Consider the following 27,973-nt stretch of genomic DNA (forward strand, 5'->3'; position numbering starts at 1 on the left):
TAAATTAAAGCAAATCAGGAGTAGTGTATACCTGGAGAAATTAAAAAGGGGAGGAGTTCACCTTCCTGACTACGACTATCAGGACTGACCACGACTCCTTACTCCTGTATAAAAACTCCCAGAGCAGAAATATGATCACATACTAATTGATTCTAGCCTCCTCACTGATCTTATCTAAAATAGGAGATAGATAATGGAATTGCTTTTCCTTGTTCTGCTCTCTGTGCACATTGCCAAGACAGCAACAGAAGGTAAGAAGACCATACTGTTCTGCCCACCCCTGGGTATCAAGGTTACTCATATTTGATTATTTGAATTTTGAATACCACTGTATTCTGTTCAAACTCTTTAATGCTTCTATATGATACATCCGAGGTATGTATTTGTTTGTTTCTCTCTCAGGTCATTTATGGCTTGGTATCACAAGTGGATTTATTCTGACTGTTTTGTTTTATTTTACCTTTATGGTTATAGTATTTTTTCACCCCAAGAAAATCCAACAGGTTTTACTTTACCTCTATATGTAATTAGAAATTCTGAAGATTCAGTAAAAATGTATTTTCTTTGCCTGTGTACTATGCTGATTTAAATGGCATACAACTATAAGTAGCCTAATTATTCTATTTTTCTTCTAATAATGCTATGGTCTCTTTATAATGTAAGAAATGAAAGGATTCAGGTTCTCTCTCTTTGTCTTATGCTATTTTAGCCTGATAGAGCAATATATTTGTTTAAAAATTAACCGACATTTATAGTTTTTTTTTAAATGTATTTAATTAAATTTTACTATCCACTGATGATGACTGTTAATACCAGATAATGATCTATAATCAGCACTTCAAAAAATTCAGATGGCTTTTGTATGCTTATATTGGATCAGGAATGCAGTACTATTCAATAATATCCTTTCCCATGTAAATATCAAAGTTAAAAATAAACACAACAGTCCTTAGGTAGTGAGGAAGGCTCAGAGTTTTTGTCCTAAAAAGGAGTAGGCTGCATCATTAAGAAAAAAGATTCAATATTATCGGATGCATCTAACGTATTGCTGCACTGTGACAGAGTTTGTTAAAGGGATACAGATTTCAACAAGATAACCCAGCTCAAGAGCCACTGGCAAGAGTAGTTGAAAGCAGCAAATGTTGAATGTGACGAGGACAGTGTTAAAACCTGAATAGAACGCTACTGAAATGGAGGGGTTTTAACCCCAATGAGGGTTTTTTTTAATTCTCCAAATCAACAATGCAGTAATTTACCTTTTCCACATCCATCCTTTGAGAATGACATTGCAGTACAGTTGCAGCTGCTTAATCTGACTGGTGTGGATCTTCTGTCACTTAAGGCTTCCAATAACAACCTTCCTATAAACCTCCCCATCCACATCTAGTACAGATGCACACACACAACAAACCTCTGCTTTTCAAAGTATTCAGCAACTAATATATCTCCCACTTGGTTCAAAGTCCACAGCTACTAACACACATCTCTCTGACTACACTCTTGTTGGGCTGTTTTTATAAAAGGTTTGTGCTTTTAAATAAGAGAGACAATCTATAATAGTTTGCTGTATTCACAAGACAGAGCTTAAGTTACTAATCAGCACTTCTGTTTATACTTTTAGAGGGTCTCCCTAAACATGAGTGATCAGAGCTGGACTAATAGCAGGTTTGATGGGGCCACAGCTTGGGGACCCCAAGTTGTAGGAAGCCTTGACCTTTGGTAATAGAGTAATAATAACAACACCAACACCAAGCTCTTTTCATGCATATATCTTAAAGTGCTTTACAAAGTAGGTACATTAAGTATTATTATCCCCATTTTATCAATGGGGAAACTGAGGCACAGAGCTGAAGCAACTTTCCCTAGGTCAACCAGAAGCCAGGAGCAGATCCAAGAATAAAACCCAGCAGTCCTAACTCTACGGCAAACATCCTACCCCGGCCCATGTTGTCTCTCAGTATGGTAGCATCTCATGAAACATCAGAAATAATTTAATCATGTTAATCGGCTCCTACATATCTATCATTATTCCATCATCAACAGCAGCATAATGTGCCCCCAAAGCATCCCATCTCAGTGCCTCCGGGGGATCACTGGTAGGGACAAGACTGAACAGCACAGATCTGTGAGAGATCTGGGCAGCTCCAACAGAGACATTCAAAACCTTTTGAGAGAGGATTGTTTAAAACCATCTGTAGTACCATCACCATTATGGTCCAGATGTTATGTAACAGGGATACAACAACTGCCAAAGTGGGGATAGGGAAATAATTTCTGCCCACGGCATATTAGCAGGGTCCTTGGAGTATCTTCACATTCCCCTTGAGCACTGAACAGGAATCAACCATTTACAGATTTACCACCCCACACTATTAGTTTCTGGAATTTCAAAGGATATACATATGGCAGACCTTGTTCCTCTCATTTTCTATACTTATATCTTATGTATTTTTGATTCTCATGGAGGTAAAACTTTGCAACCTACACTGGCACTGATGGGGTCTGCATAAACTTCTAGCCTTGTGTCTCTCTGGGGCCATGCAAAGGCAAAGTATGTGCTGTTTATAGCAATGCAATGCAGAGTTGCAAGGAGAAAAAAATAAAACAGAACAGAACAAATGAAGGCAGAAGAATTCTTTAACTTTTTCCATTTCCACTTACCGTGGCAAGAACTCTTTACAGACACATATTAATATTTCAGACCCAGCTCAGAGATGGCAGAACCATGATACTGTCACCTTAAGATTTAATCTAAAACTAAGAAGAGTGAGAGTTACATGAAAAGAACACACAGACAGGGTAGCGATGGAGAGCCAGGGAGGAAAGAAATCGCGGATAGCCCTCCCTGCCTATCCTCCCATCCAACACACGATTAAATATCACTAACAAGTTATCAAAAACACGATCTTCTCCCAGTAGTTACCTTGGCCATTACAACACAGGCAGACTTATATCCTTAAGCAGGATACGTTCTTTGGTGTTTCCTTTTCTTTCTTCCTTGTAAGCATGCAGCAAGTGGCTGCTAGCACACTTGCAAAGCCTTATCTGAGTTGGTCTGTGACCGTTCATACATACCTACAGCTTGACTAACTCTTACTCAAGAGACCCATTGTAAGCATGAAGGAAGGAAAGCCCACGTTCTGCAGGTTACTGAGCATGTATCAAAAACCAGAGATCCTCAGCCCAATATTTTACTGTCCTCAATATTCTTCTCATGGCCCTGTAAGCCTGAAACCCAGGCTTCAGTCATCATGGGAAGCGATAGCTCCACGATCTATGCAGTGACCATGAGAATATTTAACATTTATATAGTGCTTCACAGCATCAAAGTGCTGTAAAAATATTAACACATCATACCTCTCATTAAACATCAATCCTGCAACTAATCATTAACTAATAGGTGCGGTTATTAAGGGAGTAATAACTGAGCTTTGGACAAGCCTGCAGAATAGGCAGCAGCGTACCCCACTTGGGATGGAGGATTTGGTCCACAACTGAGGGCTTCTGTGAGCAAGAGAAAGGCGTGGATGGACTGCATGGCAAAAAGATAGAAGAGGGATATGAGGGGAGGAATATAGGGGAATTTAGGACATATTTGTTCATCTCTTTAGGATTATGGTAAGGTTGGAGGCTATGGAAGTGCAGCAACTTCAATCTAATTCACTCCTTAATATACTAAAAGTCCAACGAAAGATAAAGCAAAGCAGCCCAGGCATTATACTGTTTCATACTGTGGAGACAGAGACCTAGACCCTTTGTTCTTACTTAGTCGCTTCCATATTTATGAGATAACCTAACTGTGGCAGCCAACCAGACAACACTGTGCACTACCTGGTGTATCTGAAGTTGTCCCCATTTGCAGCCATTACCAGGCGTACCATGTTTTCAGGCATACTATGGCCTTTTAAGTGAATATACTTTCAGGGTACTGAATTAAAATTTAACAGGCTACGGCTAGGTTGCATGGTTAGAAGCCCCAATTGCTCTTTAATTAAGGAGTGTTTTGTGTGTTCTTACTGGCAGCATGGCAGGAAGCCTCTTCAGAGGTGTCTGAAAGGGTATTATAGCCATGTATGAAACAAACCTTCAACTGTTTTAATCCTTTACAAGCCACACCCCTCTAGCCAGACAGACATGGCTTCCTTACATATGGCAGAGAAGGAAGAAAACGTAGCTTCTGATAAGTCCACTGTATATCCCTCTTTGGCAGTCGTCTTGTAAAAGGATTTCAAAGCACAATCTTCCAGATACCCCAGTCCCCATCCAACTTCAGGGGTGAATTCAGAGCCTGGTTCTGCAAAGCCTCCTGCAAGCCCCATTGTTTAAGGGGTTATCTACACATGGAGTTATTCGTGAACAACTCCATGTGCAGATGCTCTTATTCTGGAATAGAGTGCCTTGTTCCTGTTTATCTTATTAATCAATTAATTAAGCTAAACAGGAATAAGGCACTCTGATTCCAGAAAGAATATTCACACATGGAGTTATTCTGGAATAGCTATGGTGCTTTAAATTCACACTGCACCTTAATCTGAATTAATTTTCAACTGTAAACAAACACTTAAAAGATTACACAGGATCAGTTCCTTAGCCTCCCTCACAGTATGAAACAAGTTCCGCCACACACCAGCAGCTCCGGAACATTCATGTCTTTTTAACCACTCAACAAATATTGCTGATAGTGCAACAATGGATGCCTGACCCCCACAGTCAATGGACCAATACAAATCCTCCCTTGCTGGATATATGCTTTACCTCCTAAGCCAATAAAGGGGTTAAGGATCGCAAGAGAATGCATTCTTTGCTGTGCCAATGCAACCAAGGGCATCACAGTTTAAAGTTCGCAGATTATTTTTCACTGCTTTGCAGTTTGTCTCTGGTAATATTTAATGACTGGTCAGGATTTCTTCTTGTACAAAGCGGAGTCAACATCATTAATAATACTAATTTTTAAGGCTCAGCCTTCGTGTTGTCAGTACATTGCACTGTCAGCATTTTGTATTAACTCACCCTCTTTAGCTCCCTCTCAAGTAGAAGTGTAGCTGCAGCACATTACATGCTTCTCCAGCATCCACAATGGGGTGTCTCCCCAGTGCTCTGCAATCCAGTACACTCATCCTGCAGGAGGAAAGGGAACATCAGATTAGCCATTCAGGGGGGAAATGACATTTCCCATCGTTTTCACTTCAAAGTTTATTCCCCCCAAAAGCACCTTCTGCTACAGCTAAGGGTGCCAATGCCAAGAACCAATGCCAAGAACCTGGATAGACAGATACACCATTCATAGGAAGCATAATTTCAAAACAGCGAGAGCATATGCTGTGCACCGTCATGATAGCTATAGCAATCGGAGGCACTTCTGCTCACAGTCCCTAGATTTAAATTCTGGAGGCAGAAGCGCATGTGAAACTCACTCCCTTTGACTGTTCACGAAGCCCAAATGTTCAGGCCTTCAGCATATGTCGCAAGGTTCATCTTCCCAGTAAACACATCCAAGACTTTGGGATTTGTATTTGGGATTTTGTTTTTTTTTTTTGGTTGGAGTGGGAGATTGGTCAGTAATGATAGCCATTCTCCATATATGGGCTCTACTGGATGTTTCGTTTTTAAAGGATACAATATGCCCAGAGGCCCCTTATTAGATTTTTCACTCACATTTCTATGCAAGTTACCAACATGTACATAAAATAACCGCAAAACTAGCCGAATGTTACCAAAGAATTCTATTCCTTCTCTTTTTTGTTAGTAGTAATAGTATTGAATAGGGCTCCCAAACTTTACCTAGTACTAACCCTAAATAAAGGAAGAGAAGCAAGATACTGTAGAGAAACAATTCACCTTAGCCCTGCATATCTATTTAACGCCAGCTTCCTTCTTTGATAAGACAATCAACCTCACCACAATAGCTTATCATTACAAAGAAATTTTATTGATGGGACAAGATCATAGGTCATGGCTGGAAAACAGATTTTCCCTCGCCCCTCACACACAGGCAAAAATTTAGAAATATTTAGAGTTATACTTCAGAAACTTCCCTTTATGCTAAAGTGACAAGATGATTTGGTTCTTTCTTCATTTGACAGTGAGTTAAGGGCTTACAGTTCTTATAGGCCATATGAGATAAGAATATGGGTGTGTATGTGGATGATTAGCTAGATAGACCGATTAGATAAATATGGGAAAAGCTCCACCATTATGATAACATTTTTCTTCAGGCACCCACTTCTTAATGATCTGGAAGGAGTGTATTATAGCTTTCTATCACTGGTGATTGATGCCTTTTAAAAGAACAGGTCCAGCTCCTTGTGCTCAAACAGGTGCTCCCAGTTTGGCCACTTAAGAGGGCAGTGCAGCAGCTGTGGCAATGAAGAACCAGGCTGTCAATAAGGAAGGAAGAACTGGAGCTGCAGGGAATTCCCTAGGTGGGCTGCCAAAGTCCAAGAGGCATGGCAGAGGAAACTGCCTGGGGGAAATGTACCTCCTGGGATAGAGCCCTGGGAGGCAGCGGTCAGTTAAAAGAACAAGGAAGAATCTTGCATTCGGCCCTGAAGCAGGAGCAGGTGTGGCAGTGGGTCCCTTGTGAGCTGGGGACAAGCCAGCACCTTACACTGACTATGAAGAATAAAGTTCTCACGCAAAGGGAAGAAATATTGGGAACCGGAGAGACTTGGTTGAACAGATCTCTGTCCCCAGTTGGTAAAGCTACACCACTCTAGAGTTAAATATTGGAGGCTAAGTCTACCCATCAAGGCGGACAATGAAAACTTCCCTGGAATAAGCAGCACTTTAATTGATAGGGGTTTCCTTCCCCCGTCTCCTAAAACAAGCTAGCCCAACACAACTAATGCTGATGGTGACTTTGACCCCTAAGCCATTGCATGCAAAAACATTGCTAATAGAGTTAAAGGGCCAAATTTCTTCCTGGTGTACCACTGTTAGCTGCAGGCAAGTACACCAGCGATGAATTTCCCCCCAATGTTACAATACAGCAGTAACTAGAAGTACAACATATAGGTCAGTTTGAGTATTTTTTTTTAACGTAATGTTAGGAAACTAAGAGCTATCAAAAGAAGGATTGTGATGCTGGTAACCCAGGTATTAGCTTATGCCTAGGTCTCCCTGTCTCACTTGGATACTGACAAATACATAGCTGGAATTAGACTGGCTCACCTGGGTGTTCGTATTGTTAAAAAAATATAGAGTTATAAAATATATAGAGTGATAAAAAGGTAGTTGGCGGTTAGACTTTATTGAATGTTTGTAAGTTGCTGCGTGCTTTAATCTCACTTACAATACCTGTATCCCATATTGTAAGGCAACATTTGAGTGTTTGTATTGCAATTCTCTCTAACTGTGTAAATCACCAGACAGGACAGTGATCTGAATTAGTGTGAAATGCTGGCTTCCAACAGAAAGTGTTAGGCCCTGCACAATAGAGAAGGCCAACTGACACCAGACAAACTATTGTGGAACATCAGAGGACAAAAGACTTTGCTGATTGTTCTCCCCACCCCACGGCCACCCCAGCCTGCCCATGAAGAGGAGACGTGCAAGTGATTTCCTCCCATCAGCTGAGCTGGCAGCTCAGAGAAAGGGGAAAGGAAATAAAAATCCCTGACAAGAAGAAACTTTATCGCCGTGCTGCTTGGATTCCTGAGGGCAAGATTTTTGAGGCATAAACAACAGATTCCCCAGTGTTCAGCCTGGAGTAGCAAGCTTCTATTGCCTTTTGAAACTTAAGACTAACTCATTTGTGTGTATGTTTACCTGCTTTAACTTTGCATACAATTCTCTTATTTCCTTTTCCTAGTTAATAAATCTTTAGATAGATTATTATAGGATTGGCTACAAGCATTGTCTTTGTTGTGAGGCCTAACGTGCAACTGTCCTGGGGTAAGTGACTGGTCCTTCGGGACAGGGAGTAACCTGAATACTATTGTGATTTTTGATGTAAGGGACTATCTATCACAAAGGCACCTCAATCTTTGGGGCACCTAGGACCATAAAGGCTTTTCAAATCTCAGAGATTTAATCCATGTGTTTAATAATAATGAATAGATAACAACACACAGCATTTTTCATCCACAGATCTCCAGACACCTTACAAAGAGGGGTAACAGCTCATTTAATAGCTCTCTTTTATAGGTGGGCACACTAATGACAAAGAGGTCAAGGGACTTGCCCAAGGTCACATAATAGTAGGACTGGAAATAGAATTAGTATTCTGATTCTCAGTCAAGTATGCTATCCACTAAACTGCTTAAACAGCAGAGGGTGGGGTTCTGACTAAACGGAGCTGCCCCTTTCCCTGTGCCTTCCTTGGTAATGATAATGTTCACAATAAAAAAACAACAACAAACAACTGTATTGTTTCATGGCTGCATTGGAGCCAAGAAATACTTTTAGTCAGGAAACTAGTGACAAACTGGACAGAGTAGAAACAGAGATAAGTGAGCACTTATTTGCCAACTGCACAAACAAGACTCCCTGAATTTAAACGGATGGCTGCTACCTTGAACTTTGTGTAGAAATAAGAGGCCCCGAGGCACAATACCCTCTGGTGTAAAACACCAAGGAAACGAATGGAGTTACACCCTGTATGTGTTGCATCACAGCTTGATCCAGGGATAGCAAAAATGCAACATGAGGGCCTAATATGGTTCACTTGGCTATTCTGAGCCTCAGCTGCCTCCATCTGTTACAAGATGCAGGTCCTTCTATGCAGACTACAGGTCTCATAACAGCCACCCAGCTCAAAATGGAGCATTGCGGGCTGGGCCTTGGCGTCTCGAAGGTAGGGTTGCCAACTTTCTAATTCCAGAAAACCAAGGGCCCTTGCCACGCCCCTGCCCTGCCCCTTCCCTGAGGCCCCACCCTGCCCCTTCCAGAGGCCCCGCCCCCACTCACTCCATCCCCCTCCCTCTGTCGCTTGCTCTCCCCCACCCTCGCTCATGTGCTCATTTTCACTGCAAGGCCCAAACAGGCATATTTATTGTTTTGACAGATGTATTATGCTACATTTAGGTTTTATTTGTTACAGGACGCTAGAGCTGGCAGCAAAATAGTCAAAAAGCGCAATTTAAAAAAAAAATGAAATTTCACAAAGGTTTTCATGATTCTTTCCCTCCCCTCTTCCCATTTTTTGTAAGCAGCTCCATGTTTTTTGTTCACTAAAGCTACTGTAATTTTATGTGTGGAATTAGGACCACACATCACAGCGGCACTGTGTCTATTAAAGGCTGAAGCCCAAATACAAATCCATAGAGCACAACCACAGAAATGCACCTGTCCAGATACCTATATAAATAAATCTGTAGAAACTGACTTCAACACCTACATGCACATACACACGTGTATTCATGTGTACACATCTAGCATGCACTAACACATAGACTTCCACATTATTACCACAACTGTTGTTTAGGGCCTAGAGACCCCAACTAAGATCAGGGCTCCGGGGCGGTAGGTGCTGGACACACACATAAAAAGAGAGAGTCTGCAACACAGAGTTTATAATGTAGCTAGACAAAGGTGGGGAGGAATGTCTGATCCGTCAGCTCTTCTGCAATTACTAGTCAACAACATTCACTTTTTAAGAAATAATATATTGCTTTTAGAGTAACCGTCTCTTTTAAAAACTTGGTATGAAATGAATACACACATTTTATGTCATCAATTTTTGTGTGCACAAGACAGCAAAAGGAATAAAAAGTCAAAGAGTTCGGCTGCAAATTTTATTCACACAGGTATACACACATGCAGCAATACACACACCTCCCTACACAAAGACACGCAGTCTCTTACACACATACAATGCATGCATGTACACACTTCCCTACACAGAGACTTTTTCATACACTTTTCCAGGGCCTGCCTAAATCACCCAGCCGGGAAGGGAGGGGAAAAGATGGGGGTGGGGGTGGAGGAGAGAGGATGGGGAGGGAAAGAGGCTAAGGATGAGAGCAGGGTGCGGGTGAGGGGGGGGGCAGTGAAGGAGAAAGGAGCGGGGGTGGGGGGTATGTGGGGTTGATGGGAATGCAGGGGGAGGCAGAAGGCTACAGGTGTATGAAGATGTGGGGGGCACAGGGGTGTATAGGGTCATAATGGGAGTGCAGCAGTGTATGGAGGTGAATGGGGTACAGGGCTCAGATGGGTAGGTGTGGAGGTGCAGGGGGTGGGACAGGGAGGGATGCAGTGAGGGGGATAGGGGTGCAGTGAGGCCCCATTCCCAGCACTCAGAGGTGGGGATACACATACCTCCAACTCCTGGGTGCCAGCGATGGGGCAACAGACTGCGGTTCGCCGCAGGGCACACGCTGCAGCTCGAGCCCAGCCATGCGAGGAGAAGAGGCCGGGCAGCAGCAGGAGGTGTGCACCATGCGACCCCTCAATGGCCGCCTGCGGAGCGCTCGAGTGGCGCTAGTTCCTCCCCGGCCCTGACCCACCAACGGCAGCACGCAGACCCCTCCTCCCCCCGGCAGCCCCTAAGGCTAGGAGCCGGCTGCTTCCCAACCTGGGAACTGCGTGGACTGTGGCGCGGTGGCTAGCAGGGAGCCTGCCAGCCTCGCTGCAGCGCCGTGTGAACCGGACATTCAACGGCCCAGTCAGCAGCGCTGAACGGAGCTGCCAGGATCCCTTTTGGACTGGGTGTTCCGGTCCAAAACCAGACACCTGGTCACCCTACTCGAAGGGCAGCACCAAAGAGAATGATTGCAAGCTGCTCCATTCTGGGCCAGCTGGACACATGGCTTGTGAGATCCTGGCCAGACTCAGGCTATGTGTGGATGCTCCTGGCTTAGCCCATTTGTGCCAATAAAACTGGAAAAGTTTTGGGAACTAGGCTATAAATCCCTCCAGCAGAGAGTTTAACCAGGCTGTTGGGTTGTTACAGCATCAGTGAGAGTGATTCAGCAGGCATCCTTGAAGCAGACACGTGTGGGAGGGAATATCAGCATTTCAGTTACAAAGAAGCATTTCCTTGCATTGTCCTGGGCAGAGGCAGTAAAGAATACAGCAACCTTGGAAAAGTGGAGGCTGATGGAAAAAACATCTTATTTACAATAAGACTAGGAAAACCTTTATCTACAAGCTCTGCTCCATCACCTTCTGCCTTTTAGGCCTTGGATATTTTAGGAAGCAGGTTCCATTCCCTCTGAAACGCTGTATAACTTAATGGGAATTAGAAACTCATTCAGACTCATTGTGACTTGAAAAGAAATTAAATGGATTCTAGTGTTAGTGAAAGATATCTAATCAACAGCTCCGGGGAGAGCAATTCTCCATTGATAGTACAGTACTACCAGCTGCAGAGTAATTGTTCCATCACCAACGTTGTGACTCTTCAAAGTAGCCAACCAAGCCACAATTCTGTACTGGGAGCAGGGGTTCCCTTCTGTTGTTGCCGAGCCTGTCTGCTCCTGTGCTAAGCATTCAGGTTGCATCCAGCAGGAAGCAGAAGCAGTGGGGAGGCAACAGATGGTGGCCAAGAATCTCCTGGATCTGTCCACTCATTGCTAATGTGATCAACAACAGAAGGGTAACAAGAAAAAAAGGTAAGCGATGGCAGTCGGAAAGGAGTTATGAGGTCAGAGGAAGGGGAAAGGGAATGAGGGAGGGACTAGAGGAAAGAGTCAGACGGACAAAGTGAGCACAGGAGAAAAAGGGGGTTCCGAGGAAGTGAGGGAGGAAGAGCAGAGAATTAGAAGGATCTGTGAGAAGCGAAGGGACTCAAGAGAGGGGAAAGTCCCAGAAAAGAATATGGACATGGCTATGAGGCAGGGAGGGGCAGGATAGACTGGGGAATTGGGATCACAAGAGAAACCAGAATGAGATAGCTTAAACAGGATTAGGAATTGGAAACCAGGGAGACGGTATTTGAAGGCTGTATACACCAGGGAAGGAAAGGAATTGTTTAGAGTGTTACTCGGAATGAGGGATACAGATAAGCAAAGGGAAAATGTAAACTGTACACCAGGAAATGTTTCCTGACAGTGAAGTGGGAGGAGCCCCCTGCTTTAGCTATTTAAAACTGAACTAGACAATACAGTCTAGGGGATAACTTCACCGTAGTCCATGAGTAACAGGCTGGATGTGACCTCCATCCTCATTTCCATCTTATTCAATGAAAGGCTCAGAAACTGAATCCAGCGGGTGAAGGGAACTTTTACAACTCAAAGTTCACATACACAGGGAGAAATCACGCCTTTATCAAATACTGCTTCATAATGCAAATTCTTAACTAGGCGGGTTTCTGACTAAGTCATAAATACACTAAACATCCTGGTTCTCAGCTGTTTTTCTTAAGAAAATAAAGAAGAAAGGGCTTATTCACAACCAATATTAATTCAACACTAAGTACTACAATTACTGTTTACTAAGAAATCCTTGTCACTCGTTCATTGTGAAACCCACATTCAGATTTATTGACTCTTTTTTCCTGAAGAATTCCTGAGTATTTAGCCCATTATATGATCTGTCATTCTAAACTGCAGCTGTGATACGCAGTTAGGAGAAGGCTACATCCTTATTAGTAATTTCTGAACTTCTAAAAGGTTCATAGAAAGCACCCTAGGGTCAGATGCAGATCCAAATTGTACAAACAAATTATGCAATTCGTATACAAATTATATAAATCTAAATTATATGCCTCAGTGCATTCTACGTGTAGTAAATATAAAGCAGCAGGGCCTGCCTGAAGTTTCTCTCATCTTCTCTAGTTATTTTTCAGCATCTGGATGTGCAGGTTCCTTGGTTAAAGATCCAAGGTTTTTCTGATGCATTCACCTGCCCACTGGGAACTGGATGGAGACCCACAAATTCTTTTGACACAGGCCACCAAACAGGGTGTCAGAGGACATTTGATCACATTGGTGAACTGGGCTGGATTCAAACAGGTGATGAAAGGATCCATCCATATCCCACTACCCATTTCCAGAGGCATTTGCTCCCCTGGCATAGGGATGTGAAGATAGTGGACTGTGATTATCAACCTGGTGATGCCTTTTTGCTCCCAAGGGGATTCCCCGTGTCCTTCTATGACCCTGTTTTCATGGCTTTTGTCCCCATAGTTTCAAAGCTCCGTGTAGCAGCCTCTGCATTTCTAGCCAATGAAATATGCATTCGATACATGCATCCCTCAGCTCTAAATCACTTTGTACATTATTATTTAGACTGCAGCAACACCCAGGAGCCCCAGTCATGAACCTACTGTGCTAGGTGTATATAAACACAGAACAAAAAGCCAGTCCCATGCCGCCGCGAGCTCACAATATATTAACCTAGGCAGTCGCCTAGGGCGCTACAATTTGGGGGGCAGCAACCGCGGCAGTATTTCGGCGGCGGGACCTTCCGCTGCCTCTGTGGGAGGCGGCATTTCGGGGCGGGACCTTCCGCCGCCTAGGGCAGCAGAAAAGCTGACGGCGCTCCTGTGAACCAGTATGTGTTAGAGAGTCCCACTTTTGTTTGACAAGTTACCTTCCCAGCTCTGACTAACACGTATATTGGCCTTAATCAGATCATTTCTGGGCAGACAGAGGGAAAATAATCACTTAATGTCGGAACTAAGGTTGCTCTCAAGGTGCAGTAGTTCTTTTCCAGCAGTTCCTGCGGCCACTGCAGCGTGCTTGAGTTCCCTGCACTATGCAACTCCGGTGCAGTAATTGTTAAAGCACATGCTGAGCCACTGTGCTAGCTGGAGATGCCAAAAATACTTTGGCCGCCATTCATCTCTGCAACGGTAATGAATATTACAAAACATGATTGTCAAATGCCATGCAGGTTGACTTGCCCAGCGTCTGCTAGACATTTATTAATTAAGCTTCTTCTGATTAAGTTAGCCAGCCATCCCATCCCATACTTATCGCATCACATTTTACTGTCTCATAATATAGAAAGTGATCAAATGTGGAGGTGTGGCAATTCTTTCAACAGAGATGGGCCTGAATCAAAACCCTAGGTACAATCAATTTGGAGAAAGCCAGAGCTAAACATTTTGGGGCTCTGTACGTTTTTAAATGTTTGGTAGAACTGGTCAAAAATTTTGCATGCAGAAAGTCTTCCTGCCAAAAAATTAAGATTTAGTTAAAACCCCAATTTTTTCATGAAAAATGTCAATGCAAAATATTATTATAAAAGCTCTAATTAAAATGTAAAATTTATTCTTCTTCTAACATGAATACCGTTTTTTGTTTTTGTTTTTTTTTACTTAATTAGTTTAGCTGTGACATTCTGAGTAAGTTTCCCAGACCTGAAGGAGAGCTCTGCGTAAGCTTGGAAGTTTGTCTCTCTCACCAACAGAAGTTGGTCCAATAAAAGATATTACCTTCCCCACCCTTGTCTGTCTAATATCCTGGGACCGACATGGCTGCAGCAACACTGCATTCATCCCCTAATGTCATCTATATTCCTTAGTTTTCACACCTTTTTAAAAATCCCACAAACCGGCATGGCCCTCCTTGCTGTCTGCCATCTCTGACAGAAGCAAGTCGTCTGACCAGCTCTGCACGATTGTCATAAGTGTTGCAAGCACAGGATGCACAACGCTCCAGTATGTGCAGAGCCATAATATAGGGATGGCATGGCATTTACCAGGTTTTTACCAGGTAAAATCATGGTTTTTACCACCTTGGGAAAAACTAGTGAGTCCCAGTTTAAGGAATTTTCTATTTTAAAAACTGTTCCATTAAGGCATACCACATTACACTTAGTTTTAGTTACATATTCAAATTGTGGTTACATAAGGCACAGATTAGATTCATAGATTAATTTAGGGTTGTACAAATAAAAAGTAAAACTGCAGTGAGGGTACTACTAATGTATGTAATTATAATATTGAACATCAGAATGTATAAATTTTGGTTTGGTATTTTCTAAAGGAAGTTATACGGCATGATTCATATTTCAGTTTTCAATATTATATAAACAAAAGTCAAAAACATTTGATGATGTGAAAGACAATAATGCAGAGTTGTACGCTTGAAGCATTAAGCAAGCAGAAGCAAACAGAGTTTCAGCTACCAGTCCAGGTCTGTTTGGCCATGCTGCATTGCGTAGCACAAGACCAACTTCATCCTATGCTTGTTGGACACTGATGCAATTATTTTTCCCTTTTTCCCCGGTTTAAAAATGTATTTACCAGCGATCTGTCCTAAACTAGATTTTCCTGGGAAACTGCCAACCCTGCCATAAGAAAAACCAAATCAGCAGGGAATATGGGATTTCTTGGAGGACAGTGTATTTGAAGCTGTGGTTGTCCTTAATGTCTGCCCTCAATGTTGGGGCGGGGGGAATGGTGAAAGGAGGTGTTCTACTGAGTTCTGCAGGGACTGCAAAGGGGGACAAGCCCGAGGTTCACAAGAGTTTGCAACATCCGCATTTGCTGATGGAGAAGCTCCATTATGTCCGTGCGCATCTTCCTCTGCTTTTCCTGCTGGCATTCCTGGGCCTTTCTCCTGTCCGTTCTTTCCTTCTCCAGACGGTCTGCGATGTTCACCCTCCAGGCCCTTTGCACGCGGTGTCATGCAGCACTAGCTTGCAGGATCTCATTGACTGTCATCCCAAGTCCTCTTCTTTCTCCTCCTTATCTGGCTCAGGCAGTCCACAGGTGTGGAGACAAATTTAAGTGTAGACAACAACCAGGTCAACACACAGCAGCTTGCGTTGACCTAACTTTGCGGCACAGAGCCTGAGAGAGCAATAAGAAGATGCTCCAGAGGGAAACTCTTGGGCATACTGAGTGAGATCAAATTCAGCTGAGCTGGAATGAGGAGCATGCTTTATTTCATAAGAAAATTCCTTATTCCACCATATCCTCTTTAAAGATTTTTTTTTTTTTTTGAAGATTCCATCCCTGTTAGGTTGAGATGATATGAGGTTTCTTGTACACAAGAACAAGGGACATTACATGAAATTAATGGGTGGCAAATTCAAAACTGATAAAAAGAAATACATTTTCCTCACAATACATATTCAGACTGTGGAACGCCTTGCCACATGAAGTCATTGAAGCCAAGAATTTAGCAAGATTCAAAAAGGGATTGGACATTTACACAAGAATATCCGGAGTTATAATAGTTAATCCTAACACAGGTTTTGAAAGGGATATTAAACCACACGTTTCAGGGTTGAAGCCATCTGTATCAGAGACCAGGATCAGACCTAATGAAGGGGGGAAATTATCCAACCTCTCCCTGCAGCAGGGTTCTTACATCTTCCTCTGAAGCATCTAGTATTGGCCACTGTCAGTACGGGACGCATGTCTGATCCACTAAAACAATTCCTATATTCTGGTTTTGCATCTTTTAGTAAAAACTAGGCTTGCCAGAGCTTTCAGCCTGATTTGCACTATGGCTGGGGAATATTCACTAATGGCTGGGGAATACTCATTCTTTGTACAATCACAACATTTATGTGTGTCATCAGCCAGGGGTTCTCACATATTTTGGAGAGCGGGACACATTTTAATAGAGAGATTGTCTTGTGGACACCTCCTCCCCCCCAGGGACCACCTCTCCTCCCATGCACGATCACTTAACATACTTTTGTCAACTATAGCAGTTTCTTACAGTGGGAAAGTACCTGTGCACTTTTAGCTTTCTTTTAAAGCAATTTAGCAGCTGGAAATAAGGAGCGGGAGTCAAAGCTGCGTGGTTAGCTAGCTGTCTCCCCAGATCACCATGCCAGAGCCAGTGTCTGTATCTGGTCATTCTGAAGTTAATCAACGAATCATACAGCTTCTCATTTTAATGCAATTTTGTAAAGTTTGTCTGAAATGTTAATTTCTCTGTTGCAGGTGACAAAGAATGGTGCTACCTATCACAAAAATGGACTCAGTCCGAATGTGCAGGTAATTCTAAGCAGTTTATTTCTGAAATCATTTTAGTGCTGTGCTGTTTTACAAAGGCCTACTTGTAGCAGTGATACAAATCTTCCCACAACAGTTTCAGATATCACATGCCTCCATTCTAGGGCCAAATTCATTACTACGGTAAACAGGTGCAAGAACATTGATGTCAATGTAGTAAATCTGATTGATTGTATGTCATCAGAAAGAGGAAAACCCAGTCCAATTAAGTTAAATGATTATTAGGATATTTAAGAGAAGGGGACAAAGATATGTTAATGACCAGTGTTTGTTCTGGCTACCAATTTTGTTTTGGCTGAAGAAAACACTGCCAATATAGGAAGTGGATCTGAAGTGCATCTGAAGAAGTGGGTTTTTACCCACAAAAGCTTATGCCCAAATAAATCTGTTAGTCTTTAAGGTGCCACCGGACTCCTCGTTGTTTTCCTGCCAATATAAAAGGAACTGACAACATACCCGAAAGATAACCATCCCAGCAGGTCACAGGCACCAGGCATGCAATTCCTTAAAAATACTTGAGGCCTACATTAAGAAAAGTCTTTGTATTTTAACTGGAATTGTACCCTTTGTTTTACTTCAGCACCGCGATATAACACCCAGCTGTACCACATTCGCTCCTTTGCTCCTACGCTAGTCATAGCATCTAGTCTCACCTAGGCTGAGATGTAACATACTGGGAATAAAACTCAGGCGTTCCTGGCGCCTCGTGCTGCCTTCAGCAAACACTAGAACATGGATCTGCATCCCTCCTTTTTAAATACATTCCAAGATACACGTGACAAATGTTTACTGTTTATGATCAATTAGCTAAGTCCGACACAGGCCTGCTTCCCATTTAATAGGGCATTGTTACACACTTCATCTGCTTACATTTTCCACTTGCACCAATCAGTCGTTGTTGGGCACATTTCACTGTTTTGCATTTTTAAATATTTTGTAACATGTCAAGGAACCTCCCTATTAAACTCTGCCAACCTCTGAAGCAAATTTTCCCAACCTCTGAAGCGAATGTAGATCTACCAAGGGGTAGTTTGGCCTTATTGGGATGAAGTCACTTTGTCCTTCAATGAAAGCCATTCTTCCTTCCTTTTAAACAGAGCCCGGTGTCTGGGATACAGTGAATGAGGAGTGTGGAAAAAAGAAACAGTCGCCTATCAATATTGTCACCAACAAAGTGAAGTACAAAGAGGACCTGAAACCATTTACTTTTGAAGGCTATAATACCAATCAGTCCTCCCCTTGGCGCATAGAAAATAATGGGCATACAGGTAAGTTATGGCAATGAATGGGGTTTACCTATTTTGCTGGGTTGTATTAGCTCCTTAATTGCTATCAGAAACATTTTCAGTGTTGAGATTATTTTCTTCACACGCTGAAGTTAATTGGCCAGAGCTGATTAATTAGCTATTTACTGATTCAGCTTTAATGTTCTTCCAGGCGGTCTATCGGGAAGAACTATTACTGGGGATACTCTGTGGCAGTACTGTGTTGCGTCAGGTTATTAAGTCTACAAAAACTGTTTGTATTTTTTTTAAACACTTAGTGGTGATTTAACCCTCATATTGGACCCAAAATCACCCAACTATTTCTCTATTGGGGTCACTGGTATGTCAAAATTGGGGGTGGGGAAAATTGGGAATTGGGATACATTTAAAGTTGGTTTTATTGTAACCAGTGAACTATACAACTATGCACAAGTTAAAACGTTCCTAGATTCAGATACAGTACTTGTGGTCTAACTGGCCCTATGATCAAACACATTTTAAAGAAAGCTACAGAATAGTGTCAGGGTCTAACTGACCCCACGTTTGAACAATGAAACTAGATAGCAACAACAATAATATAAAAGGCACAGATACAGCAAAGTAGCAACTAAATGGTCAAATACTTGGAACAAATGGAGCAAAAATAGGTGACACAGGTTCTGAACATACAAAGTTTTTACACTTCACACATTTCTGACCTATTTTTCTGTCTCGTTCTCTGGACCAGATGTAACATCTTGTAACATCTTCCCCATTTGGCTCTGGATCAGTACCCAGCACACACAGATGCTGCTACCCTAGAAGCCTGAGGCCAGGCTGCATCGCTCCTTTCTTTGCACCAGTGATTTCACCATTTCTGTACCCAGGTCCCTGGGAAACATCCATCTCTGACTCAGAGGTTTATTGTGCCATTTGCAATTCAACAAAATCGAAACCATATATGCATTCCGAAATGCAACATGCGTGTGCAATGCAACTTTGAGTCTTTGCCCCAGTAACAGCATCTGTCGAGTGTGGGCTTGCCAGAAAATGTATCCGACAATTGTGGCTTCCCCAGAAACTTTTCCTAGCAAGTGCAGGCTTCCCAGAAAAATCAGTTTGACGGTACTATCTTCAAAGAAACTCAATTTGCTCTACAATTGTGATGATACATGAGGCAAATGTTACCTGGGGGCTCACAGACCAACAGACCAATTTGGTGCACTTTTTTTTTTTTTTTTGGGGGGGGGAAACAAAAAACACTGAAACTGTGATGATAAAAACAATGACGTAGGATTCATATAATCATATAATAACTGCTGCCTCAAAATAAAAATCATCTGATGCTGGAATACCTGCATAATTAATTTGGGGCCCTAATACCTTTTAAGTGACGGATTTCGCTATGCTAAAACCACAACAGGTATTCAGACAAAACCAATGTTAACAGGTTGTCCTCATCATAGCTTGAGAACACTTAGAGAAAAAAGAGGCTATGGCTTGCCTGTCATGTTTTATTCAAATTTTTGTATGTGTTTAGACCCCTCGCCCCAAGACCTTGGAAGTGCAATACTTTCATTTTCCCCACTGATTAACACTGAGGTGTCTAACTGACCCCAATGACCTTCTCAGTGACTTTTTTGCTGCACAAAAACCACAACAGGTAGGATGATAAAACCAATGCAGAAAGATTGACCTCCTCCTACTTTGACAATAATGTATGAAGAGGTACAGGACTGGCGTAAACATTTGTATTTATATTTCTGTGCATCCATTTTTGTCAGAGACACCCCAAAACATAAGGAGAGTTGAAAAAACTGGACTGTTGTCAAGAGAACCGGTTGCTTGACAGCCACGCCCCTAATCTAAATGGCCCCATAGAAAAGTGCTCCCCTGGAGACAGCTGAAATTAAAAAAAGCAGATGGATTGGGTAATGAGATTTTTGTTTTGAAATTCAATATTTAGGCCGATTGTCCACATTAGTAGAAAATCAGAAGAAGTTTGTAAGAAAAAACAAAGTTAATAGCCTTTTTGGTACAATATAAAATTGTGGAATCTTCAAAGCATGGCTGATGCTCATAGAAGTGTCTTTGTATAAAAAATAAATGCTCATAGAAACCGCTTGGAACTTTAATTCCCCGACATGCAAAAGGGGGTTTGCAGCAGGGGGGGAGCAAAACTCCCGCTGGTGCAATGAGAATAAGATTGGATGCAATTATTATTTTTAGATTTCAATAGCACCTACATGCTCCGAGATTGGAGCCTCATTGTGCTAAAAGAGGAGTACTTGTGGCACCTTAGAGACTAACAAATTTATTAGAGCATAAGCTTTCGTGGGCTACAGCCCACTTCTTCGGATGCATATAGAGTGGAACATATATTGAGGAGATATATATACACACATACAGAGAGCATGAACAGGTGGGACTTGTCTTACCAACTCTGAGAGGCCACTCTATATGCATTCGAAGAAGTGGGCTGTAGCCCACGAAAGCTTATGCTCTAATAAATTTGTTAGTCTCTAAGGTGCCACAAGTACTCCTGTTCTTTTTGCGGATACAGACTAACACGGCTGCTACTCTGAAACCTGTCATTGTGCTAGGTGTCTTTCATACACATAGTAAGAGTCATGGCCCACAAGACCTGACAGTCTAAACAGACCAAAGAAATGTTACTAGTCCATTTTACAGACAGGGAAGTGAGGAACACAGCTATGAAATGACTCATCTAAGGACATGCAGCCAATCTTTGGGAGCTGGGTATTGAACTCGTATCTCCCAAGTCCCAATCCAGGGCCTTATCTACTAGACCAGCCTTCTTCTCAGAGGTCCTAATTCCATCTCCCAGAGAGCACAAAGACGCCATTTTCAAATGCATCACAAACCTCTCAAGCAGCGGAAGGTTAAGGGAAATTATCACTAGAAAATATTTTTATTCTTCCCGGAGATACGTTTTATTCTCCTGTTAATAACGGACCCAAACTCTGCTCTTACACAGGCTTCACTTACCTAGTTTTACTCTATAGCATTGGTTTTAACCTTTTTTCATTTGCAGACCCCTTAAAAAATTTCGAGTGGAGGTGCAGACCCTTTTGGAAATCTTAGACAGTCTGCAGACCCCCAGGAGCCCACAAACCACAGGTTGTAAACCACAGCTCTATAGTTAGACTGGTGTAAAGTGAAAGTGAGTCCTACAGTTGAGACATGTAACAGTGTCTTTAACTATAAACCCTGCAAGACCCTCAAAGCAAATAAATACTGCAGTACACACAATAGGAGACAAAAATAGAAACCAACAAATAAACCTCTTGGGACCAAGTTCACCGTCTAGAATGCAACTCTGTACATTTAAAAGGAAAAATCCCTGTTCCAACATCTCCTTTCTAGATAACAGAGGAAGAAACCTAGTGTGTTTGTCTTAAAAGTGAGAGAAGCATAGGCTCTTGCTTCTCTCTTGGCAACGAACCAGTCACTTAGACGCTCCCAGCAAGGAAGAGATTGTCTATTAACCTTACACTGCATTGAAAAGCTAGTATTGATTTATTTAAACATTAAATTGATGAGAATAATTGATTGATTAAAAGAAAGGCCGATGAAGATGCTACCACAAAAGCTCATTTAATTGGCTTTCACCAAAATAAATACAACTATAATCCATAGATTGCAGTACACAATTCTCTTCCGTTACGTAGCATTTTTCATCCATAGGTCTCCCCTTTACAAAGAGAGGTAAGTATCATTATCACCATTTTACAGATGAGAGAACTGAGGTACAGAGAGGTTAATAGCCTGAGCTGTAGAAGTGTTATGCACCTAGAGTTGCCATAGACTTCAACTGGAGCCACAGGTGCTCAGTACTTTGGCAAATCAGCCCTAAGTGATGAGCACAAGGTCATTAGGAAATCAAACTATCAAGTATCTGAACTCCTAGTCCTGTGCCCTGGATATAGGGATTGGACTGTTCCCCGTTTTAATCACATTTGAACCAGTACTCGGGAGTGTTCAGAGTCAGATCTGGATCTGAAGTTCATTAATCTAGGTCACTCAATATAAAGGGCTGAGCCAAAGCATTGAATCCAAAACCCAGTGAACTTCTGGGAAACCCTGATTCCAGAGCTTTCGCAACCAATGCCCCTCGCTAGTTTCAACTATTTTTAAAATAAGAGCCAAACAATTTTTTTCTTTTTAACTACTTGTTTCTACCAGTTAAAGTATCTCTTAGCGGGTCAGCAAAGATTGGAGGTGGAGGTCTTCGAAATAAATACAATGCGATCGAGTTTCACTTCCACTGGGGCACAAGCAAAGGATTCAGCCCTGGATCGGAACACAGCATAGACGGAGAGAGATACGCTATGGAGGTAGGTGAGATTCTCTCTCTGTTAACGCAGCCGGGTCCAAGAACTCTGGCTTCTTAACCTAATGTTGAATGAAATAAACCAACAGATTCTTTTGCAAGACTCCAGGAGGGGAATTAAAGAACTGAGAATTTATTGTTTGTTGAGCCCTGTGCAGAACACAGACGAAAAACAACCAGGAGCTGGAAGTTTTGCATGGCAAAGGCAAATGAGGACAGGCAGTAAAACCCAGGATTATTTAGCCTTCAGAGGAGGCAGTAGCAGTTCAGGCTATAAAGCCGGTATCTCCCAGTCTCACACTTGCTTATTCAGACATTTCTGTTGTGACCGTGCAGTGACAGGTATAAATTCCTCCAGTAGCAGAGAGGGCAAATCCAACCTCCGTAGACAAACCAGGTGGGCTTGATGCAGGAAGGTCCCAAGCGAGTTGGTGGGAGGAAATCACCCTCCACCTCAGGTCATGGAGTAACAGTGGAACCACTGCAGATCCAGGGAGGCAGTAGCCCATAAGCTCCTCTTATACAGGTGCGGGGGGGAGGGCGGAGCTGCCTTTGGGTACATGTCTTTGCAAATTCACCAGCCCCATATCGTCCACAGTGCCTCTCGCCAGCTGCGGGCAGGGAGTGGCCCTGCCCCACCTCCACAGTAGAACAGCTGTGGCTGCTCCACACCCAGGGCACAGGGAAGGGGCCAGGATTGGCCGACGATAAATGGCTATAAAGAAAATGGAGTAATAATTGACCGTTAATCCCTGTATTACAGCTTCATATAGTCCACAGGAAAGAGGGGTTCTCCTCTACAGAGCAGGCAGTGACGGATAAAGAAGGTCTGGCCGTGCTGGGGTTCTTTATAAAGGTAAGTTGCCAGGGTTTTTTTTAAATTAGCCACCTCAGACTGGCACCTACCAAAGCTTGGCCCAAGTTGCAGGGTTTGGCTATAGAACTGGCCAGAACCCAAAGTTCCCCAATGTTTTCAGGGGTCCAGATCAACCATTTAAGTCGGGCCTCACCTCTAGTGCTTAGCAAATGTCTGCACTGCGATCAGAGAGACGTGACTGCAACACAGCATCTGAGCTAGCTTTGATTTTGCTAGCTTGAATAACAATACCAGTGATACCACAAGCAGCACAGGCTACACAAGCCCACCCAGGACCCTGGGTATGGACTCACGCACCAAGCCCATCCTACTGCAACTTCACTGCTATTGTTATTCGAGCTGGCTAGATCAAAGCGAGCTTGGGAATGCCTACACATGCAGCAGTCACACCTCTGACTGTAGAGTAGACATATCCGCAGTGACTTCGTTATGTTCAGCTAATTGATTTTTGTTCCGCTTTCTTTCCCACTTCTTTTCTGTTTCATTAATAATTAAATTAAAAGTTACATGAGGGGCAAATGTCTGAGGAAATGGGTACATTTTCTGACTCAAAATATTGTTTCAGACCGGTGCAAAAAATGAAAACTATGAACCTCTAATAGAGATGTTAAATGAAGTTGCTGTCAAAGGTAAGGAGCTTGGATTTATCATCGGGCAATTTGAATTTATTTATCAAGATAATCATTACACGTAGGATATATAAAGCGGCCAGTCCTTCTCCTAGTACTCAAGTGAGATCCGCGTTTGAATTCACAGATAGGAGCATCAAGCCTAAGGTCCGGTCTACACAACAGAGCTATATCGGTATAACTACATCACTCAGGGGTATGAAAAATCCACGACCTACCCCCCCATGTCAACAGCGCTGCATCGGCGGGAGAGCTTCTCCTGCCAACATGGCTACTGCCTCTTGGGAGGTGGATTAACTAAGCCGATGGGAGAGCTCTCTCTGTCGGCTTAGAGCGTCTTGATTAAAGCGCTATACAGGTGCAGCAGCGTTTTAAGCGTAGACTTGCCCTCAATTCAGAAGAAACTTTGAAGTGATTTTAAGCAAGGAAGCAGGGTATGGAGAGCTTAGACACAAGCAGGGGCGGCTCTATGTTTTTTGCTGCCCCAAGCACGGCAGTCAGGCGGGCTTAGGCTGCGGGCGGTCCGCGGGTGATCTGCCGGTCCTGCAGCTTCGGCGTACCCGCCGCTGAATTGCCGCCGAAACCGCAGGACCGGCGGACCTCCCGCAGGCATGTCGCCGAAGGCCGCCTGACTGCCGCCCTCACAGCAACCGGCATGCCGCCCCCCGCGGCTTGCCGCCCAAAGCACGCGCTTGCTGCGCTGGTGCCTGGAGCGGCCCCTGCACACAAGGTGTCCATGCTGTATAGCTGTGCTCTGCAGGGGCTCTTGAGACGGGCAGGCACAGTGGTTCCCTTGCTAGGCCCATCCAGTAGCCCCCACCTCCCCCACAACCAGCGATGGGGGACTATGAGGGTGGCACTGCAACAGAGTTGGTAGCAGCAGCCAGAGTTGAAGGGAGCTGTAAAAGTGAACCTATAACCATGCCCATTCCAGCTGATGTTTTTCCATTGTTTTCCTAGGGTCTCAAAAAAGTATGACATCTTTGCCCCTGCAATCGCTCATTCCAGCTAAAGAGAATCTCACACATTATTATCGGTACAATGGCTCACTGACCACGCCCAACTGCAACCAGGCTGTCGTCTGGACAATATTTCAGGAGCCAATCATACTGAAGGAAAGTCAGGTAATTCCTCGAGTTATAGACTGAAAGGAGTAGTGAGGTCATTTGGTCTGTCTCACTCCCACTCCCCACCTTCTTTTCTTCCCTCCCACATATGCTCTCTCATGTCCAATGTAGGATTGTCCCCTTCTCCATTACCTTCTGCCATCCAATCTTAAGAGACTCCAAATCAATGTCACCACAACAGATCATACACTGCCCAGTATGTTTGCCATCTGTCCCACCACTCATTTTGGTGAAAAAAACAGAACAAAACTCAGAATCCTTCCCCACTCCAAAAAAAGGGGATGGGCATATACTATATCTTATATGGCATTTTGCATACAAGGATCTCAGAGCAATTCTCAAAGGAATGTTAGTATCATTGCCATTTTAAAGGTGGGGAAACTAAAGCACATTGTAATTAAGTGACTTGCCAAAGGCCACACAGTGAATCAGTGGCAGAAGTGGGATCCAAATTCAGATGAATGCTAGTTCAGTGCTCTATCCAGTGCCCCATAGTGCCTCTAAATGAGGGTCTGAATCATCCCTTAACTTCAGATGTTTTGGAATGTGTCGCTGAATTGTTTCTGAGAACTAAATAATGGGTGACTGGCCTTTTTCCTCTAGCCCCGTTTAGAATTTTATTTTAATAGAACAGAATATTTTTAAAATTATATCTTTGCATCCATCAAGTCAAAAACACCATTCCGTCCTGCTTCAACTTCAACCTGAATTAATTTATTTCTGCTTTCTATAAAGCAAGGGGTCATGGGGGTACTTACCAGTATAATACCTTATAGAGGCAGGGTGGTCCAGTGGTCATGATCTGTTGGCGCTCCCATCTCAGCTCTACCATGAACTCATTGAGTAGGCTTGGACAAGTCACAACCCTTCTGGGTCAGTTCCTCATCGGCAAACAATGACCATGATCAGTATGTCCACAGCGTGATATCCCATCAGACTGAGTCCGTAAGCTTAATGATAGTTGCTCGGTGTTTGCCGAGAACCCAAACACCCAGCCAGATGTGAACCAGTGCAATGGGGGAAATGAGAAATTGGGGGTGTGCCTCACAGCTGGCAGCTGCTGGCTAAATTCCTGCTGCAAGTAGCCAGGAGTTAGGCTCTAGAGAAGAGCCAGAGGAGGTGAGGCATGTAATCTTGATCCCCGCGAGTTGTGTCACAGGGACCTTTGTTTTGTTTGTTTGTTAATGGAGATATCCTATCTCCTAGAACTGGAAGGGACCTTGAAAGGTCATCGAGTCCAGCCCCCTGCCTCCACTAGCAGGACCATGTACTGATTTTGCCCCAGATCCCTAAGTGGCCCCCTCAAGGATTGAACTCACAGCCCTGGATTTAGCAGGCCAATGCTCAAACCACTGAGCTCTCCCTCGCCCTGAGGGATGGGGGCAGGAGCTGAACATAGAGAAAAGACCTGTCTTTCCAGGGTGGCTTGCACTAGACAGGACTGGGATGTTTATCTGGGAGGAAGTTTAAGGAGTCTGCCTGGGCTAGAAGGAAGCATCTGCCAGTGATCTGGGGAACAAGTTTTGGTGGCACTGGGCTAAGAGGGGTGAAAACGTTATCTACTCTTGTGGTTCAGAGCAATACTACAGTGTGAGGAACTGTAGACTCAAGATAGGACAATTCCCTTTTCTTTCCCTCAAAAAAATAACTATTTTTGGATGGTGGTGTGCAGGTGAAGAACTTCTTGGAGACGCTTTACTTCACTAAGGATAAAACATTACTCATGACCGACAATTTCCGACCTGTTCAACCTCTCAGTGACAGAATCGTGTACCGCTCTGATGTCAGTGTCATCCAGCCTCCTGCAAAGGCTTTATTGGTGGTCCCAACACTTATCTATGTCATGAGTCTTCTTTTCCAATGAACACTCGCCATCCAATACCAGGTGCTGGGGGGGTTAATTTTTTGTTTCAAGCACTTTTCTCCAGTTGAGAAGCCCTAGACTACAGCTGATTTTACAACATAGACTTGGTGTTTTTCCTAACGCTTATCAATAGGAATCTTTATATATATATATATATAAATAAAAATCGACAGCCCTATATATAATAAATATTAATATATATACTATTGAATAATAAAATACTAGAACTGTTCAGGTAATGATGTTTCCCCGTGTGGAATTTTTCTTTGAATTTTTTGGGGGGGTTTCATCAAAACCCTCCAGTTTTTTGGTTTAGAATTTATATTTTGTGAACATTTCCATTTTGTTGGGGAAAAAAATGTTCCAATGAAAACATTTTGACTAATTCTATAAAATACTCCCACACTTTATATATATATTTATATAGATTGGACTAACAATCTGACCGGTATAGTAACTCCTATTCATATATATATATAAAGGGGGTTGTTCTGGGATTTGTGTTGATATCTTCAGAGCTTATCCAACCACACACTGGAAAGCCCAATACACTCTGAAGATGTGTTTCTCCTGTTAAATTCTGATCACCTCAACATACAGAGAGATGCAGTGTCTCGGATTAAACCAGCTGATTTAATCCTTTGAGCCAATGTAATGTAACATGTTGCAGCCTCTTGGTGAATTTTAAATCTTGGCTATCTCAAAAAGGGATTTTATACTGGGAGTGCAGAGTTATGCCTTTTTCTTTAGGGCTATGTTTGTGTACATGACACTATAATATCACATCCATATTGTCACTCATATGAGAGATGTACAAGGTGCCTGGACACATTTTACTAAGGGCGAATGGCAGGGTGGGAAATTATTTTCTTCTCTACTGTATGTATTTAACAGTCGATTATGAAGACTTGAAAACCACAATGGAAAAGCAGATTGATATTTATACCTTTAGGAGAATATCCAAGACTGTAATTGTATTTTTATATTATTTAAGAGATTTCGAGAACTGAATATAAA

At 42.9% G+C, this 27,973-nt stretch overlaps 1 protein-coding gene across 1 annotated transcript; it reads left to right on the forward strand.

Annotated features, from left to right (window-relative positions):
• CA4 (carbonic anhydrase 4) lies at positions 1 to 27,973 on the forward strand. The gene is made up of 8 exons (XM_024195372.3): positions 1 to 251; positions 16,790 to 16,843; positions 17,959 to 18,129; positions 22,312 to 22,463; positions 23,223 to 23,315; positions 23,902 to 23,965; positions 24,926 to 25,089; positions 26,765 to 27,973. Exons 1-8 carry the CDS (start codon positions 194 to 196, stop codon positions 26,954 to 26,956), a joined length of 948 nt encoding a protein of 315 aa, XP_024051140.2. The 5' UTR covers positions 1 to 193; the 3' UTR covers positions 26,957 to 27,973.

This window comes from Terrapene carolina, unplaced genomic scaffold, assembly GCF_002925995.2.
Source record: "Terrapene carolina triunguis isolate 2854851 unplaced genomic scaffold, T_m_triunguis-2.0 Scaffold231, whole genome shotgun sequence".
NCBI classification, from domain to species: Eukaryota; Metazoa; Chordata; order Testudines; family Emydidae; genus Terrapene; species Terrapene triunguis.

Excerpts from the sequence above, each read along its gene's own strand:
- CA4 (XM_024195372.3), top strand. The coding sequence starts at position 194 with ATGGAATTGCTTTTCCTTGTTCTGCTCTCTGTGCACATTGCCAAGACA. Across the intron at positions 23,316-23,901 it reads TGCTGGGGTTCTTTATAAAG|ACCGGTGCAAAAAATGAAAA; the intron begins GTAAGTTGCCAG and ends ATATTGTTTCAG. Across the intron at positions 23,966-24,925 it reads AAATGAAGTTGCTGTCAAAG|GGTCTCAAAAAAGTATGACA; the intron begins GTAAGGAGCTTG and ends TTGTTTTCCTAG.